The sequence below is a fragment of the Theropithecus gelada genome, chromosome 3 (genome assembly GCF_003255815.1).
Source record: "Theropithecus gelada isolate Dixy chromosome 3, Tgel_1.0, whole genome shotgun sequence".
Taxonomy (NCBI): domain Eukaryota; kingdom Metazoa; phylum Chordata; class Mammalia; order Primates; family Cercopithecidae; genus Theropithecus; species Theropithecus gelada.
The window spans coordinates 15,872,786-15,890,680 of record NC_037670.1 but is presented as its reverse complement, the minus strand read 5'-3'; the positions used below and the strand labels follow the sequence as shown (position 1 = coordinate 15,890,680).

The following is a 17,895-nucleotide window of genomic DNA, read 5'->3' as shown; positions in this document are numbered from 1 at the left end:
AAAAAATAAAGACATTTTTATGAGTTTGAAAAGTACTCTATTTTATTTTTTTGAGACGGAGTCTCCAGGCTGGAGTGCAGTGGCCAGATCTCAGCTCACCGCAAGCTCCGCCTCCCAGATTTACGCCATTCTCCTGCCTCAGCCTCCCGAGTAGCTGGGACTACAGGCACCCGCCACCTCACCCGGCTAGTTTTTTGTATTTTTTTAGTAGAGACGGGGTTTCACCATGTTAGCCAGGATGGTCTCGATCTCCTGACCTCGTGATCCGCCCGTCTCGGCCTCCCAAAGTGCTGGGATTACAGGCTTGAGCCATCGCGCCCGGCCTTTTATTTTTATTTTTTGAGATGGAGTCTTGCTCTGTCGCCCAGGCTGGAGTGCAGTGGTGCGATCTCGGCTCACTGCAACCTCCGCCTCCCAGGTTCATGTCATTCTCCTGCCTCAGCCTCCGCCCGAGTAGCTGGGACTACAGGTGCCCACCACCATGCCTGGCTAATTTTTTGTATTTTTTAGTAGAGACGGGGTTTCACTGTGTTAGCCAGGATGGTCTCGATCTCCTGACCTCGTGATCCACCCACCTTGGCCTCCCAAAGTGGTGGGATTACAGGCGTGAGCCACCGCGCCCAGCTGAAAAGTACATTTTTTTTGCTGATTCAGCATACTGACCGTTCTGTGTAACCTTTTGCCGTGATTATAAAGGAATATTATACCACTTTATTTCATTGAAATGAAATAAAGGGCCAGGCATGGTGGCTCATGCCTGTAATCCCAGCCCTTTGGAATGATTAAAAAGTAAGTACGTAAAGAACAAAAAGAGCTTTTCTTGGCGTATTTGGTTTCTTTGCCGTATAGTTCACACAGGAAAAAATGGGAGAATATATAAATGCTTAAATCTTCCCCTCGATATAGCAGTGTTCAGAGTAATGAATCGTTACCTAGCAGTCTACAGAGGCAGACATTAATTTTTTAAAAACTTAAACTTCAGTCGTCTGTTTTCTTGCTGTCTTTTTTTTTTTTATTGACACAGGGTCTTGCTCTGTCTCCCAGGCTGGAGTGCAGTGGCACAGTCATGGCTCACTGTAGCCTCTGCCTCCTTGCTTAGGTGATCTTCGGGCCTCAGCCTCCCAAGTAGCTGGGACCACAGGCGTACACCACCACGTGCAGCTAATTTTTATAAGGAACAGGGTCTTGCTATGTTGCCCGGGCTGGCCTTGAACTCCTGGGCTCAAGTGATCCTCCTGCCTCAGCTACAAAGTGCTGGGATTAAAGGTATTGAGCCACTGTGCCTGGCCTCATTTTCTTGCTTTCTGGTACAACAAAGTATTCTCAAGTTTTGGGCTTGAAATGAGCAATTTTTTTTTCCCCGTTGTCCATATCTGGAAGCAACCATTTCTCCAAGGAATATTGGTTCCTTTTAGTGGGAAATGGTATTTCTGAACTGAAATCTGGGCACTGGTGGTTCTCATTACCACAGAGCTGGTCATAATTCCCAGGCCTTTTTATTGGAAAGAGGTAGGAGCCGGGCGCGGTGGCTCAAGCCTGTAATCCCAGCACTTTGGGAGGCCGAGACGGGCGGATCACGAGGTCAGGAGATCAAGACCATCCTGGCTAACACGGTGAAACCCCGTCTCTACTAAAAATACAAAAAAAACTAGCCGGGCGAGGTGGCGGGCGCTTGTAGTCCCAGCTACTCGGGAGGCTGAGGCAGGAGAATGGCGTAAACCCAGGAGGCGGAGCTTGCAGTGAGCTGAGATCTGGCCACTGCACTCCAGCCTGGGCGACAGAGCGAGACTCCGCCTCAAAAAAAAAAAAAAAAAAAAAAAAAGAGGTAGGAAAGGCTTTTGTTACACCAAAGAGAAAATGTAATCATAGTGTGTAGTGATACTTCAAGATCAGGAGGCTGGGCATGGTGGCTCACACCTGTAATCCCATCACTTTGGGAGGCTGAGGCAGGAGGATCACCTGAGCCCAGGAGATCGAGACTAGCCTGGGCAACATAGAAGGACCCCGTTCCTTACAAAAATGAGCTGGACGTGGTGACACGTGCCTGTGGTCCCAGCTATTCGGGAGGCTGAGGCAGTAGGATTGCCTGAACCCAGGACAAAGAGGTTGCAGTGAGCCGAGATCGTGCCACTGTACTCCAGCCGGGGTTACAGAGCAAGACTCTGTCTCAAAAAAAAAAAAAATTAACGATCGGGTTTTTACCTGTACCAAATGGTTGTACGTTGTTTTCACTGAAACTGTGTCTTTTTTTCTTCTTATCTGAAAAATTTGGTTTCTGTCAACAGTAACCCATTTATTACATGTCCCTCACAATATATGTATATGTAGAGATACACAGATCGCCCTTTCCGAATAGTAATACCAGCATGACATCTAACACAGTAGGATGACGGGGGTTTGCCATGTCTGTGCAGTTTGCTTTCTTTCTTTTTTTTTTTTTTTTTCAATTCTTTTTTTTTGAGACGGAGTCTCGCTGTGTCACCCAGGCTGGAGTGCAGTGGCTGGATCTCGGCTCACAGCAAGCTCCGCCTCCCAGGTTCGCGCCATTCTCCTGCCTTAGCCTCCCAAGTAGCTGGGACTACAGGCGCCCGCCACCTCACCCGGCTAGTTTTTTGTATTTTTTTAGTAGAGACGGGGTTTCACCGTGTTAGCCAGGATGGTCTCGATCTCCTGACCTCGTGATCTGCCCGTCTCGGCCTCCCAAAGTGCTGGGATTATAGGCTTGAACCACCGCGCCCAGTTTGCTTTCTTGCAAAGATGTATTCCTGGTAGAGATGTACAGCCAGGTTACTGTGGTTTTTTAAGTCACTTGAAATAATTCTTCTGTTTGGTTAATACACTATTAGGTTCATTTGTTTCATTTAGCTTGTTATTTAAGGGATTGCTTCTTGTTATTTTGTGTCATTTTGTTTTCTAATGATGTAAAATAAAACATTAACAGGTTCCAAAGACAACTCAACAAAGCAGGGTGCATTCAGAGAAATCTCATTTCCATCCTTGTTCCCTCAAAAATGTCCTTTCTGGCCAGGTGCGGTGGCTCACACCTGTAATCCCAGCACTTTGGGAGGCCAAGGCAGGGGGATCACGAGGTCAGGAGATCGAACACCATCTTGGCTAACGTGGTGAAACCTCGTCTCTACTAAAAATACAAAAACTTAACTGGGCGTGGTGGCGGGCGCCTGTAGTCCCAGCTACTCGGGAGGCTGAGACAAGAGAACAGCATGAACCCGGGAGGCGGAGGTTGCAGTGAGCTGAGATCGCACCACTGATTCCAGCCTGGGGGAAAGGCGGACAGAGAGCAAGGCTCCTCAAAAAAAAAAAAAAAAAAAAAAGTCCTGTCACCCCAGAGGTTGAAGTGTGTGGTGATTTTGACTGGCGTTTCCGTTATGTCCATGGCTGGAAGGAAGCGTGTCTGTGTTCCTCTCATGTTGGTGAAAGGCTACACTTTCTCCCTGCTCTTCTGCCTCTGGTGGTGGCTGTTCACTTTCACCACATGTCCTGAGATGACCCCGCAGCGGCACACACAGCCTCCTTCTTCTCCCAGCTGTGCGGGACGCACTATTGTGTGACTCATTGTGAGCTGAAGGCAGCTCTGGGGATGGGTATCTGGAGGCTCCCAGCCTCTGCCGGTGCGGGTTCTGCCGCAGTCAATCGCCTGTTGCCTCTGCCCTTCATTTTTGCCAGTGCATCTTTGATGGAGTCTTCCAAGTGTGATTTCTGGGTCAAAGGACAGATCCATGTGCCTGGTCCACCTTGGTGTCCCGTTTGCAGTTTTAGCCGTGGGGCGTCTCTGTCGGACGTATATTGTGGCTTTAGTAGGATCTGGCCAGTCAGTCGCCGTAACTGAAGTTTCCCCTCCCCTCCCTTTAGAGAAGAGAGAACAGAGCTGAGGTCTGGGAAACTAACCCCTCAGTGTCACTGATTTCTTTCGTGGAAGCCCTTGTGGGCAGTGTCGTCGTAAAGCTAACGTCCTCTCGTTTGGAATTTCAGCAAAGCTCTGCATGAATATTCTCAGAGCTTCATCGTGTCGCTCGTCCTGGGGAAGGATGTGATTCCCAGGTAAGCCTGCCTGGTGCTGCGCCCGGGGCTGGAGGGTAGGGAGTGCTGGGTCCCAGCCTCAGTGTGCCTCTTTGCTAAACAGGCTCAGTGTGACCAACTTGGAAGATCTGAAGAGAAGAATCTTGCGGGTGGTTGCGCACTGCAATAAACCCAAGGTAAGCGGGTGCCTTGTTGAGAGGGTCTGCAGGACACAGGGCCTGTCCCTAAGATCCTGTGGAGAGCCGGGAGGAATTGCACCCTCAGTGCAGGACACTCTATGCTGTTTCTAGAAGCTCTCCTTCCACCCTCTGGTCAGATTCTGGTCTAGGACTCCGTGATATTTAAGAAAGCAAATGGGCCGGGCGCGGTGGCTCACGCCTGTAATTCCAGCACTTTGGGAGGCCGAGGTGGGCGGATCACGAGGTCAGGAGATCGAGATCATCCTGGCTAACACGGTGAAACCCCGTCTCTACTAAAAATACAAAAACTTAGCTGGTCGTGATGGCGAGCGCCTGTAATCCCAGCTACTGGGAGGTTGAGGCAGGAGAATGGCGTGAACCCAGGAGGCGGAGCTTGCAGTGAGCCCAGATCGCACCACTGCACTCCTCTGGGCAACAAGGCGAGACTCTGTCTCAAAAAAAAAAAGAAAGCAAATGGCTACGGCAAGTGCCGGAAATGTCACAGGGAGGAAATAGGATCTGGGCTGGGCCCACTGGCGCATGCCTGGAATCCCAGCACCTCAGGAGGCTGAGGCAGGAGAATCCCTTGAGGCCAACCTGGGCAACACAACAAGACCCTGTCTCTATCCTAAAAAGAAAAAGAAAAAGAAAATACTCTGGAGGAACTATCCATTTGATTTTGCTTTCTAACAAACTTCTTAGTCCTGTCTTGTGACTAACAGTATGTTAATGCCTTTTGGCTTTTTGTCTGAAAGCTTAGGAAGCGAGGCTGTCAAATAGAGCTTAAGAGGTACAGGCACATTTATCTATACTGTGGATATCATGCAGTTATTAAAATGGTGATATGTGTCCATGTCAGGGGTTTTTTAACATAGTGGTAGAAATTTATGTCTGCTGGCCAGGTGCAGTGGCTCACACCTGTAATCTCAGCACAGGTTAAGGCGGGCGGATCCTGAGTCAGGAGTTTGAGACTAGCCTGGCCGACATGGCAAAACCATATCTCTACTAAAAATACAAAAATGAGCTATGGGTGGTGGTGGGTGCCTGTAATCCCAGCTACTTGGGAGGCTGAGGCAGAAGAGTCGCTTGAACCTGGGAGGCAGAGGTTGCATGAGGCGAGATTGCACCACTGCACTCCAGCCTGTGGGATACAATGAGGCTCTCTCTCCAAAAAAAAAAAAAGAAAAGAAACTTAGGTCTGCCGATAGAGATAGATATCCATTGAAAAGTAAAAAAAAAAAAAAAAAAAAAAAAAAATAATAAGTGCGAAAAAAGATAGAAATAATTGAAAAAAAAAAAAAAAAAAAAAAAAAAATAAAAATTATTAAGAGAGAAGACTTATGGCAGAGGGTGGGGACAAGGAGATACAGATATATGAATTTTGACAAAAATTTGAAAAGACATATGCCACGTGTGGTTTTGTTTAGTGTGGGTAGAGATGATTTTTAATTTGTTTAACCCCTTTGTTTTCTGACCTTTCTTATGGTTTTGTTCCTTTCTTTTTTTTTTTTTTTTTTTTTGAGACGGAGTCTAGCTCTGTCGCCCAGGCTGGAGTGCAGTGGCCGGATCTCAGCTCACTGCAAGCTCCACCTCCCGGGTTCACGCCATTCTCCTGCCTCAGCCTCCCGAGTAGCTGGGACTACAGGCGTCCGCCACATCGCCCGGCTAGTTTTTTGTTATTTTTTAGTAGAGACGGGGTTTCACCATGTTAGCCACTATGGTCTCGATCTCCTGACCTCGTGATCCACCCGTCTCGGCCTCCCAAAGTGCTGGGATTACAGGCTTGAGCCACCGCACCCGGCCCAGTCTGGTTTTGTTCCTTTCTTATGGTGTGTTCAGAAAGAAGAAACACAAATTTTTCTCCCTATCAATTACCTTCCCCAGTTTTTTCTTTTTTGAGACAGGGTCTCGCTCTCTCACCCAGGCTGGAGTGCAGCGGCGCCATCTTGGCTCACTGCAGCCTCCCAAGTTCAAGTGATCCTCCCACCTCAGCCTCCTGAGTAGTTGGGACTACAAGCACTCGCCACCACACCTGGCTAATTTTTGTATTTTTTGTAGAGACAGGGTCTCACCATGTTACCCAGGCTGGTCTCAAACTTCTGGGCTGAAGCAATCCTGCTGCCCAAAGTGCTGGGATTACAGGTGTGAGCCACTGCTGTGCCCATCCTAAAATTTTTTTTAGAAATTAGTATCTAGGCCGGGCCTGGTGGCTCACGCCTATAATCCCAGCACTTTGGGAGGCCGAGGCGGGCAGATCACCTGAGGTCAGGAGTTCCAGACCAGCCTGACCAAAATGGAGAAACCCCGTCTCTACTAAAAATACAAAAAATTAGCCGGGCGTGGTGGCAGGAGCCTGTAATGCCAGCTACTCAGGAGGCTGAGGTAGGAGAATTGCTTGAACCCAGGAGGCAGAGATTGTGGTGCCAAGATCGCGCCATTGCACTCCAGCCCGTAGAAATTAGTATCTAATGCCTTTCAGAGAAGGGCAAAACTGATTTGCAGAATTGCCTGAAAATAATTAAGGGAAATGGCCCTCACAGGCTGTATGACTTGGTTTTTAAATATTACTCCGCGTGTGATGGTTTTACTGCCCAGGAGAGAGCCTACACTCATGGTCTGTGACTGGGCACCGACGCGGGTCCTGAGCCGAGGCGGCTGCCACCCAGCACAGCTTGCCATGCGTCTTTGGTGGAGTCTTCCAAGCACGGTTTCTGGCTCAATGGGCAGATCCATGTGTCTGGTCCGCCTTGGTGTTTCGGGAGGTCTCGGGTGACAGAGGGTGAGTGACAGCATTCTACTGCTTGGGTCTCGCCCTCAGTACAAGATCTTGCTGCACGGTTTGTGGTATGAACTGTTCGGAGGGAACCCCAACTTTCCCACGGAGCTGGACGGGGGCGACCAGGAAGTCCTGACACAGCCTCTTCTGGGGGAGCAGAGCCTACTGACACGCTGGTCTCCGGCCTACAGCTTCTCCAGCGACTCCCCACTGGACTCTTCTCCCAAGTACCCGCCGCTCTACCCTCCCGGCAGGATCATCCACCTGCAGGAGGAGGGCGCCTCGGGGCGGTGAGTGCGGCGTGGTGGGCAGGCAGGAGGAGCGCGGGGGTCAGCCCTGGGGCCGCTTGGCGGCTGATGTCTCTCCTTTTCTGCTTCAGGTTTGGCTGCTGCTCTGCTGCTCAGTATAGCGCCAAGTGGTCACACGAAGCGGAATTCAGCAAAATACTCATAGGTCCGAAGATGCTCACAGACCACATGCCAGACATCCTGATGCGGGCCTTGGACAGCCTGGTCTCCGACAGGGCGGCCTGCGTCTCCTGTCCGGCACAGGGGGTCTCTGGGGTGGACGTGGCCTGACCAGGGCTACGGGAAACTGTCCCAGGAATGATGGACTCACGCTTTTGTCCTTAAACTGACCTACCATCCGAGGAATTCCCATGATGCCAAAACAGCGGACGTCCGTCAACGGGAATCGGATGGGAACCGAGTTCCATGGTCTCAATGACAGAACGGTTTATGGGAAGTCATTGTGGCCATTGTAGCAGAAGCAGCGAGCACGCTCAGGTGATGGGACTCCTGAGACCCAGCGACCGCGGAGACAGCCTCGGGAAGCCCGGGCCCATGGATGGATCCCTTGGCTGTCTAAGGACTGCTCCAGACGTGCTGGAATCCAGGGCCCGCCCGGAAGACCGTGAACAGATCCGTAGCCTCCCACCCCCAAGCCAGCCCTTTTCATCCAACTCGGTTTACAGGCGTGGTTTTTTTTTCAAACTGGGCTTCCTGGCTGTGCAAATGGAACTATTGTGAGAGTGCGGCCTGGGGTTTTCTCCAAGGGCAGCCCTGGGCTCTGGCTGGGGAGGAAAATGAAACCCAGTTGGGGAAGTGAGTGGAGCCCCTGGCCACGACCCTCCGAGCCACAGCGCCCCCGCGCCTGTTCCCACCACCGTTGTTTCACTGTGTCCGCATCCAGAGTTGCTGATTGAATTCTTGCTACTCTTCTGGCTCTGGGGTCGGCCAGTGGATTCAGGAGTTAAAACAATAAAGCACGCGTCACGGTAGTGCCTGTGTGTACAGTCGCGTGCTCTCTTACTGGGGATTTCCAGGTAGCGCTAATACACTGGGTGGTTGTAGAGCAATGATGTTTCCAGGTGCTTTTTAAACCTCAGGGTTCTGGCTTCAGATGGAAGACTGCACGAGCACTGACTTCACCCCTCCCACTGGAAGCCCAACAGAATGACAGGAGGGAGATTTCTCCAAAAAGCACAGACCCACAGGATGGGAGAAGACACTCCAACAGTCAGATGACGCGCAGTACAGAAGCTTAGGCAGGAAGGAAAGACATGAACAGACCCCAGCTTACAAGACCCTGGGCAGCTGTGAAGTGGGGTTGAGGCAGACAAGACCAGCTAAGGAGCAGGTTTGCTCGAAAGCGGGAAGAAACCTGGCCCGTCGTTTGCTCTGAGGTGGAAGGCGGGGAATGGACACAAGCACAGTTGAGGGAAGGAGACTCTGCCCTCCTGACTCCCCAGTCTTCAAGAAGATTCTCCCAGGAAATCTGACCTCAGAAGACACCTCCGTGGGGCCTGTGCTGTCACAGCCATGCCACCCTAGAGCTTTGTAAAGCCTGCAAAGGGTCCTTTCAAAACTTCAGGCCAGGCACGGTGGCGCATGCCTGTAATCCCAGCACTGTGGGGAGGACACAGTGGGCGGATCACCTGAGGTCAGGAGTTCGAGACCAGCCTGGTCAACATGGTGAAACCCTGTCTCTGCTACAAATACAAAAATTAGCCAGGAGTGGTGGTGTGCGCCTATAGCCCCAGCTATTCAGGAGACTGAGGCAGGAGAATCACTTAAACCTGGGAGGCGGAGGTTGCAGTGAGCTGAGATCATGGCACTGCACTCCAGCCTGGGCAACAGAGCAAGACTCCACCTCAAAAAAATAAGTAAATAAATAAACAGCCAGGCGTGGTGGCAGGTACATGTAATCCCAGCTACTCAGGAGGTGAGGCAGGAGAATTGCTTGACCCCAGGAGGCAGAGGCTGCAGTGAGCCGAGATTGTGCCACTGCATTCCAGCTTGGGTGACAGAGCAAGACTGTCTCAAAAAAAAAACAAAAAGAAAAAGGCTATAGCAGCGTCCAACTGCTACAAGCTTGTTTCTAAACCCAATTCCTGCACTCACCTAGTGTCAGAAAGGTACAAGATGGACTTGCTACATGGTGTGACCTCCTAGGGAACTGTTTCCAACTTCAGCCTTTAAGCATAAGCCAAGGACTCCTGACAGTAGAACAAGAGACCAAAAGAAACAGATGATGTGGGCAGAAGCTCCTGATGACCCATGCCATGGCTTGGGACTCAGAGAAAGCGCTGTGACTCAGAACTGACCCTGGAGGCTCACAGTGGAGAGAGCAGAAAAGAGCTCCTGAAGATGAAAAGCATCAGAGACAAAATCAAAACCTCAAAGATGATGATAAACCGGGAAAAGAAAAGGTTACGAGGCCACTCCAGGTCTGACATCTGAGTTTGAAAGTCATGAATTTCCAAGATAGAAAGAGGCCACCAAGTGCACAGCACGGTGGATAAAATAAACCCTAGAATGTGGAAGAGAAAAGGACAATCTCACAAGATCTAAGAAAAAATACATCCCAACAGAAATGGCTAAGAACAATCATGGAAGAACTGCCTTCAAAAGTCTGAAGGGCCCATGCACAGTGGCTCAGGCCTGTAATCATTCCATTTTGGGAGGCCAAAGTGGGAGGATTCCTTGAGCTCAAGACAAGTGTGGGCAACACAGCAAGACCCTGTCTCTACAGGGGGAAAAAAAAAAATTGAGATGGAGTCTCACTTTGTCACCCAGGCTGGAGTGCGGTGGCACAATCTCGGCTCACTGCAACTTTGTCTCCCAGGTTCAAGCAATTCTTCTGCCTCAGGCTCCCAAGTAGCTGGGATTACAGGCGTGTACCACCACACCTGGCTAATTTTTGTATTTTTAGTAGAGACAGGGTCTCACCATGTTGGCCAGGCTGCTCTCGAACCCCTGACCTCAAATGATCTGCCCACCTTGGCCTCCCAAAGTGCTGGGATTACAGGCGTGAGCCACTGCGCCCGGCCAAGAATTTTTTTTTTTTTTTTTTTTTGAGACGGAGTCTCGCTCTGTTGTCCAGGCTGGAGTGCAGTGGCCGGATCTCAGCTCACTGCAAGCTCCGCCTCCCGGGTTTACGCCATTCTCCTGCCTCAGCCTCCCGAGTAGCTGGGACTACAAGCACCCGCCACCTCACCCGGCTAGTTTTTTTTTTTTTTTTGTATTTTTTAGTAGAGACGGGGTTTCACCGTGTTAGCCAGGATGGTCTCGATCTCCTGACCTCGTGATCCGCCCGTCTCGGCCTCCCAAAGTGCTGGGATTACAGGCTTGAGCCACCGCGCCCGGCCAAGAATAAATTTTTTTAACTAAAGGGAGGCTGGGTGCAGTGGGCCAAAGCCTGTAGTCCCAGCTACTTGAGAGCCTGCAGTGGGAGGATCAGTTGAGCCCAGGAGTTTGAGTCTAAGCCTGGTCAACATAGCAAGAGCCTGTCTCAAAAGAAAAAATCTCCAACCTGAGCAACATAGTCAGATCCCATCTCTACGAAACAAAATTAGCTGGGCATGGTGGTGCACACCTGTAGTCCCTGCTACTCGGGACGCTGAGCAGGCCTGCTTGAGCCCAGGTCATCGAGGCCACAGTAAGCTGAGATGATGCTCCTGCACTCCAGCCTGGGTAACAAAGTAAGACCCTGTCTCAATATAACTTAAAAGGGATGTTAACACCAACCTAGAATTTTAGGCCCAGCCAGAGGTACTGTAAAACAGTTGTCAAGATGCAGGGGCTCAAAAATAAGAGTGATGCCTTACTTAACAGCAGGTAAACATTCTGAGAAACACATGGGTGATTTCATTGTTAACATCAGCCTACTACAGACCTAGGTCGAAGGTGGGGCCTGTTCACTGCTCACAGGCTACTCGCCTGCACAGCCGGTTACTATACTGAATGCAGTTGGCAGTTTTAACAGTGGTATTTGCGTATCTGTACACAGAAAAGTTACAGTAAAAATAAGGTAGTCTCACACACCATCATATATGCAATACACTGTTGACTACAATGTCATTACATGATGCATGACTGTGTGTACTTCCAGCACACTCTCAAGGAGCTCTTGGAGAAACCATTCAGGATGAAGTAAATCAAAAAAAGAGAATCTAGGTGCAGGAAATGAAGACCAGCACCTAGGAGAGGTGCAGGTCAGATGACTTCAGGAAAATGGATATTGGCAAAATAACAACACATCTGAACATCTTGAGAGGTTTAGGCAACAGATGAAAAGTTCACAGCTGAGGCCGGGCACAGTGGCTCATACCTGTAATCCCAGCACTTTGGGAGGCTGAGGTGGAATGGTGGCTTCAGGCCAGGAGTTCAGGACCAGCCTAGGTAACATAGGGAAACCCCAATCTACTAAAAATTTTAAAAATTAGCTGGGCATGGTTGCACACACCTGTGGTCCCAGCTACTCAGCAGGCTAGGGCAGGAGGATCACTTGAGCCCAGGAGCTGTGATGGCACCACTGCACTCCAACCTGGGTGACAGAGCAAGACCCTGCCTCAAAAAAAAAAAAAAAAAAGTAGTTCACAATTGAATTCAGTACATAGGAAAGTAAGCAAAGTACTAATTATCCCAAAGAAAACCAGAAGTTGTGCAGGAAACGCAGTTTTGTTGCTACATGGCATGGCCGGTGAGTAGTTTATGTAGTAGTGACTGTGCAGGCACTAAACTGAGTCCACCAAAACCATCACATTGAGGGGATGAGGAAGGTTTTGGGTGGAGAGGGTTACAACCGGGAAAGCCTCACATCTTCCATGGTGGGAATGTCGACGAGAATGGTTGAACTCAGAAGTTTCACTGGCACAAAAAGCCTACTTTAGACACGGGCAGGTAAAATACCAAAAATCAGGTAAGCAAACCAAGTATTCCTTTTGGAGAGGGTACGAAGGGGGAAGACTGTTTTTCTTTAAAAACCACTAAAACTTTTAAAAACTGCATTATTGCCAGGTATGGTGGCTCACACCTGGAGTCCCACCACTTTGGGAGGTCCAGGCTGGCGGATTGCTTGAGTTCAGGAGTTCAAGACCAGCCTGGCCAACATGGCAAAACCCTACAAAAAATACAAAAAAATTAGCTGGGTGTGGTGGCGCGCACCTGTGGTCCCAGCTACTCCAGAGGCTGAAGTGGGAGGATGGCTTGAGCGCAGGAGGCATAGGTTGCAGCAGGCCAAGATCACGCCACTGCACTCCAGTCTGAGAGGCACAGCCGGACCCTGTCTCAAAAAACAAAAACTGCATTATTTAATCTGTTAAAAAAAAAAAAAAAAAAACTCGGCTAGGGGTGGTGCCTCGGGCCTGTAATCCCAGCACTCTGGGAGGCCGAAGTGGACAAGCCTGGCCACGGTGAAACCCCGTCTCTTCTAAAAAAAAATACAAAAAATTAGCTGGGTGTGGTGGCACATGCCTGTAATCCCAGCTACTCAGGAGGCTGAGGCAGGAGAATCGCTTGAACCTGAGAGGCAGAAGTTGCAGTGAGCCGAGATCGCACCATTGCACTCTAGCCTGGGCAACAAGAGCGAAGCTCCATCTCAAAAACACAAAACAAAACAAAACAAAAAAAAATCTTCAAAGCAATAAAAAGGAATTTTAAGAAAACGAATTCTAACATGAACCTTTACATAGTACAAGTTCAGGCTCTTGTGTGTGTTTTTTTTTTTTTGGTGGAGAGCTCTCTCTCTCGTCCAGGCTGGTCTAGAATTCCTGGGCTCAAGCACTCCTCCTGCCTCAACCTCCCAAAGCGCTGGGCTTACAGGCGTAAGCCACCCAGCCAGCCTCTGGAAAGGACCTTAAGGGTGTGTGGGGTTCACCAACCTCTACTCTTCCAGGGCCAGTCTAGGGTCCCAACGTCTCCATCTTCAGCCCCAAGCTCTGGGCCAGGATGTGCACAGCCCCCGACGTGCGTTTCTCCACCAGAGCTTTGCCGCTGTTCGACAGGTCCAAACGTGAACGTCACCTCCACTCCTGCCGTATTGTTTGGGCTCACCCAGTTCTCCCCTGGAGGTGGCACTCCCTCTGTCCCTCCTGTGTGGAGACATGCATTGAAAATGACTGTCTCCAACAACCCGGGACTTTAAAGCGAGGCAAACAAACGCACACCAGGAACTTGTTCATCAAGTCTCAAAAACACCAGTATTACCAGTTGTATGATTCAAGGATTTATTAAGTCATACATGCAAAACATAATGCTAACTGCATTAGCAAAAGATCAATGTAAAAACACTCCACAATTCTGCAACTGTCAATTTAAAAAATCCTGTTGTCGTGGCTGAAAGGTTCCGCGTTGTATTCTTGCCGGTGAGTTAAGTTGTACAGAACATTGTCAGCACTAGCACAGTTTACAGAACCTCACAGACCCAAAGGAACATCATTAGGCAAAGCGACTACAGGAGGCGTGTGTCTGCGTGGGCGAGGTAAAGAGGGTCAGTATTGGTCAAGTGACAGTGTCAGTAATCTGGCAAGACAGTGATGTTAAGAAGGTTCATAGTTTAAGAATTATCTAAAATATTTTAAAAACTATAAAGCTGCAACACATGATTTTTACACCTAGTTACTAGAAAACTAAGGAAAGCACTTATTAGCTTTGAATAAAGTAACATGGAAAGCACTTTTACTCATCTACAAAAAAACCTTCTAATGCATTATCAGAAAGATTTTATAATACAAGGAGGCATATTGCTCAGTAAGAAGGGGTCCTATAAGAAAAGCACTTACTAAGTTAGCGACTAAGGGAACAACCAGTTTAAAGATGAATTAAATGCCCAATTTGGGGAGGGATGGCAGGTGTAAGAGAAAGGAAAAGCTTAAGAACACATTTCCTGATTAATACCAACCTTTCTTTCATCATCTACTGCATTTGACAGAAATTAACCTTTTAGAGTTTTTACCCGTGACACTTTTGTTCCTTGTACAATGTAGTGTAAATCTCCACTTCGTATGTTGTCAAAATACTGTCTTTGTCCTTTGATCACACACACCCCACCCGGCACACCCACAGCTAAACAGAATTCTTCATTAGAGGAAACACGAGTTCTGTTCAAAATCTCCGCAAGAGCTGGTCAGAAAACTCACTATGAAATCAAAAAGACTGATCCAAAGAGCTGAGCTGTTACACTCACTCCATTACAGTACAATGTTATGTCGTGAACATGGGCCGCTAAATCACTGGTGAGTTCAATGGCAACGCACCATTCGGGAGGCTGTTCTGCTTTACACATCTGAGAACTACTGAGCAAGTGTCTGCATCTCCTAACTGCAGAGGCTATAGTCTTCTCAAAGACGAAGGTCCTTACACAGTTTAGTGCTTGGTGTTCTTAGCACAACAATGCAGTGTAGTTCAGAAGGTATTTTGGCAACTCTTAATCTGAGCAAGAATAGGGTGGGCTTTTGAAAAATAAGGCTTTAAGAAGGTTTGTCATTTTAGGGCTAAATTTTAATAGAATGTGAGTCTGAACTCTTACATTTAGAACAAACAAAAACCTTCAAATTACTGATTGGTTCAAAATGGTTTTATGGAAAAATTAATCTGTAACAAAAAGTTGGCATTGAGTGCGAAGGCTCCACCGTTTTTTTTTTTTTTTTTGAGCAAAGCGTACAAAGGTTCCAAGGGACAGGACCAAGAACGAGGGGCTCAGACGTTTACAACAGCAGGCATTTTCTCTTCCTCTTCTTCACGGGAGGTGGGCAGAGGACTGCTCGGATCGCTTCGTCAAACACTGTCTTGAGGCCTCGCTGTGTGAGCGCCGAGCACTCCAGGTATTTCACAGCACCTACAGGAAAACACGACCACACAGCAGTGTACACTTGAGCCCACTCTCTTCTGATCACAACACTGGCGGGAGGCAGCTCCGGGGGCCTGGGCACCTTCTGCCGGCTCCCAGCCCTGCTTCCACGTTCCAACGCTGACATTAAGACCCAGAAGGCGATGCCAGCTGGTTCCCCAAGAGTACAACCAGGCCCTGAGTGGGAGACACACACCCTCCTTTCCCAGACTGGACTCCAGTCTCTGTCACTACAATAAAAGAGGTACAAGGCAGAGGAAAAACGCAGGATTCCATACCAATCTCCTTCGCCATGGCTAGACCCTGTGGATAGGTGATGGGAGTCAGCTTCTTCTCCTTCAGTTTCTCGATCGTGTCTTTATCATCCCTAAGATCAAGTTTAGTTCCCACTAGGATGATGGGAGTGTTGGGACAGTGGTGCCGCACCTCAGGATACCACTAGATGTGAAGAAGGAACAGAGGTTGTGATGTGCTCCTTTACAGACGCCCTTCACCTAAATCACACCCAGCCGGCGGCACTTGTGCCAGACACCTAACCTCAGCCACAGCCTCCCCACCGAGCCTTCATGTGGTTCCCACCTTCAATCTGAGCCTTGAGCCATAAGAAACATCTCAGGTGTTCCATGAGCAAGCTAGGACTCCGGATCATGGCCGGACAGAACCACGACCAGAGAGAATGGGCTCTACAACCGCAGGGGAAGAGGCGGAAGGGAAGAGAGTTCCTCCCAAAGCAAATAAACCACTTTGTTTTTGGTAAAACAAGTTCTTAGGGTCATCTGAGAAAATTCATCATCTGTTCAGAAACGAGAATAAACTACCTAGCCCAAGGTCTCAGGTCTGCCGCCATTATCCCCACTGAAAATGTCCCTACTGAAGGGCCTGTCTCGTCATTTTCACTAAGAAGTTTGTGAAAGAGACTGGAGTAGAAAGAAATGGTGGTTAGTTTTATTAGACCAATTCTGAGTGCCTCATTATTTTAATGAGGTCCAGGAAACTTCTGAACCAGAACCTGAAGCTTTAAAAATCCACATATTAGGCCAGGCACAGTGGCTCACATCTGAAATCCCAGCACTTTGAGAGTTTGAGGTGGGTGGGTCACTTGAGGCCAGCAGTTTGAGACCAGTCTGGCAAACATGGTGAAACCCCGTCTCTACTAAAAGTACAAAAATTAGCCAGGTGTGGTGGCGGGCGCCTGTAATCCCAGCTACTCAGGAGGCTGAGACAGGAGAATCGCTTGAACCGGGAGGTGGAGGTTGCAGTGAGCCAAGATTGTGCCACTGCACTCCAGCCTGGGTGACAGTGAAGACTCCATCTCAAAAATAAATAAATAAAAATAAACTGCTGATGGCTCAGGCGCAGTGGCTCACACCCATAATCCCAGCACTTTGGGAGGCTGAAGTGGAAGGATCACTTCAGCCCAGGAGTTTGAGACCAGCCAGGGTGTACAAAACCAGCGCTACAAAAAATTTTTAAAGATTAGCCAGGCACAGCGGCGCACATTTACAGTCCCAGCAACACGGGAACGGAGGCAGGAGAACTGCAGGAGAACTGTTTGAGCCCAGGAGCTCAAGGCTACAGTGAGCTCTGATGTCACCACCACACTCCAGCCTGGACAACAGGGTGAGACCCCTGTCTCAAAAGAATAAAAAACCCAATCATGTACTTAAGGAGCAAATTACTAAAACCAATTTAAATAACTGAAAATTCCTAGGCTAAGTATTTATTTCTTTTTATTTATTTATTTATTTATTATTATTATACTTTATAAAGTATTTATTTCTGAGAGTGTCATTCTATAACTCACATACTTTAAATCCCCACCTACCTTTGCACGGACATTTTCAAATGATGCAGGACTCACAAGGGAAAAGCAAATTAAGAACACATCCTACAAAAAGGAAACACAGGGAAACATTTAGACAACGACCTTGGAACAAAGCCTGCACTTTGCTTTCTGGATGTTGCTGGGAAGGACTTGTCGGACGCAGAGCGTGTCTACTAGGTACCAGTGGCTTGGTCAGACGCTTCCTGATCCACCCTTTCAGTTTGTCAGAGGGCTCCCAAACCAAACCCAGCATGTCAAGCCACCAGTTACTTATGAAAATGGGGAACGTGAAGGCAGAATGATGCCGGAAGCTCTTCAAGGATCAGGAGGATCAGACCAGACCCCCCAGGAGGCTTCCTTTCCGCCTATCTATCTAAACAGAAAAAAATCAAGTATGAAGGTATGATTCCAATATTTCTGTAAAATCTGGTTTAGAGTACAAACATTTTTAGATGGTCACTGGTTCCAATTAAACTGCTTCTTCAGGAACTGCCTGTCACAGCTCCCAGCACCAAGTGGGGGCTCCAATATTTGCTACTTGAGCCCTTCCCTCCGCAAGGAAGGAGGACTTAGTGTGTAAGTGGCACCTTCACAGCTGACGACCACCCTCACGCTGCCCTCGAGTCAGCACAGCCAGGGCCTCAGGAGAACTCGCTCCCGGGGCAGCTGTGGCTGAAGCAGAGGCGTGAAGGGTGGGTGCGGAGGACACAGTGGAGGGTGCTTCGGGGAACACGCCAGACATCTGCATGCTTCCTCCATTCTGTATTTTGTGTCAAACCAAATTCAAATATTTACCTGTATTTAAAAATGCCCAAGAACTTCTAAAATGCTACATTTCTAAAATATTCTCCTAGAAAAAGGCAATTATGCTACTTTATGAAATGCACACAATTCCCAAGCTACACTTTCAACCCTCCAGCTGATACCTTGTACCTGAAAGGGAAAGA

General features: G+C 48.7%; 2 protein-coding genes across 7 annotated transcripts in view; one reads left to right on the top strand and one right to left on the bottom strand.

Moving 5' to 3' along the window:
* The window catches only part of DAGLB (diacylglycerol lipase beta), a 42,767-nt gene extending 34,492 nt beyond the window's left edge, over positions 1 to 8,275 (top strand). For both annotated transcript variants that reach the window (XM_025378463.1, XM_025378462.1), the window contains 4 exons: positions 3,991 to 4,059; positions 4,142 to 4,214; positions 7,036 to 7,283; positions 7,373 to 8,275. In XM_025378463.1, coding sequence (XP_025234248.1) covers positions 3,991 to 4,059; positions 4,142 to 4,214; positions 7,036 to 7,283; positions 7,373 to 7,571 — 589 coding nt within the window. In that variant the 3' untranslated portion in view covers positions 7,572 to 8,275. The remainder of the gene's footprint in view (positions 1 to 3,990; positions 4,060 to 4,141; positions 4,215 to 7,035; positions 7,284 to 7,372) is intronic.
* A 5,202-nt stretch (positions 8,276 to 13,477) lies between these two features.
* RAC1 (Rac family small GTPase 1) overlaps positions 13,478 to 17,895 on the bottom strand; it is a 30,795-nt gene continuing 26,377 nt past the window's right edge. For 3 of the 5 annotated variants that reach the window (XM_025378468.1, XM_025378470.1, XM_025378472.1), the window contains 3 exons: positions 16,949 to 17,011; positions 15,402 to 15,561; positions 13,488 to 15,111 (listed from right to left, as the gene is read on the bottom strand). In XM_025378468.1, coding sequence (XP_025234253.1) covers positions 14,981 to 15,111; positions 15,402 to 15,561; positions 16,949 to 17,011 — 354 coding nt within the window. In that variant the 3' untranslated portion in view covers positions 13,488 to 14,980. Of the gene's footprint in view, positions 15,562 to 16,948; positions 17,012 to 17,895 lie in introns of all 5 variants that reach the window. The other 2 variants (XM_025378467.1, XM_025378469.1) reach the window with 1 other exon arrangement.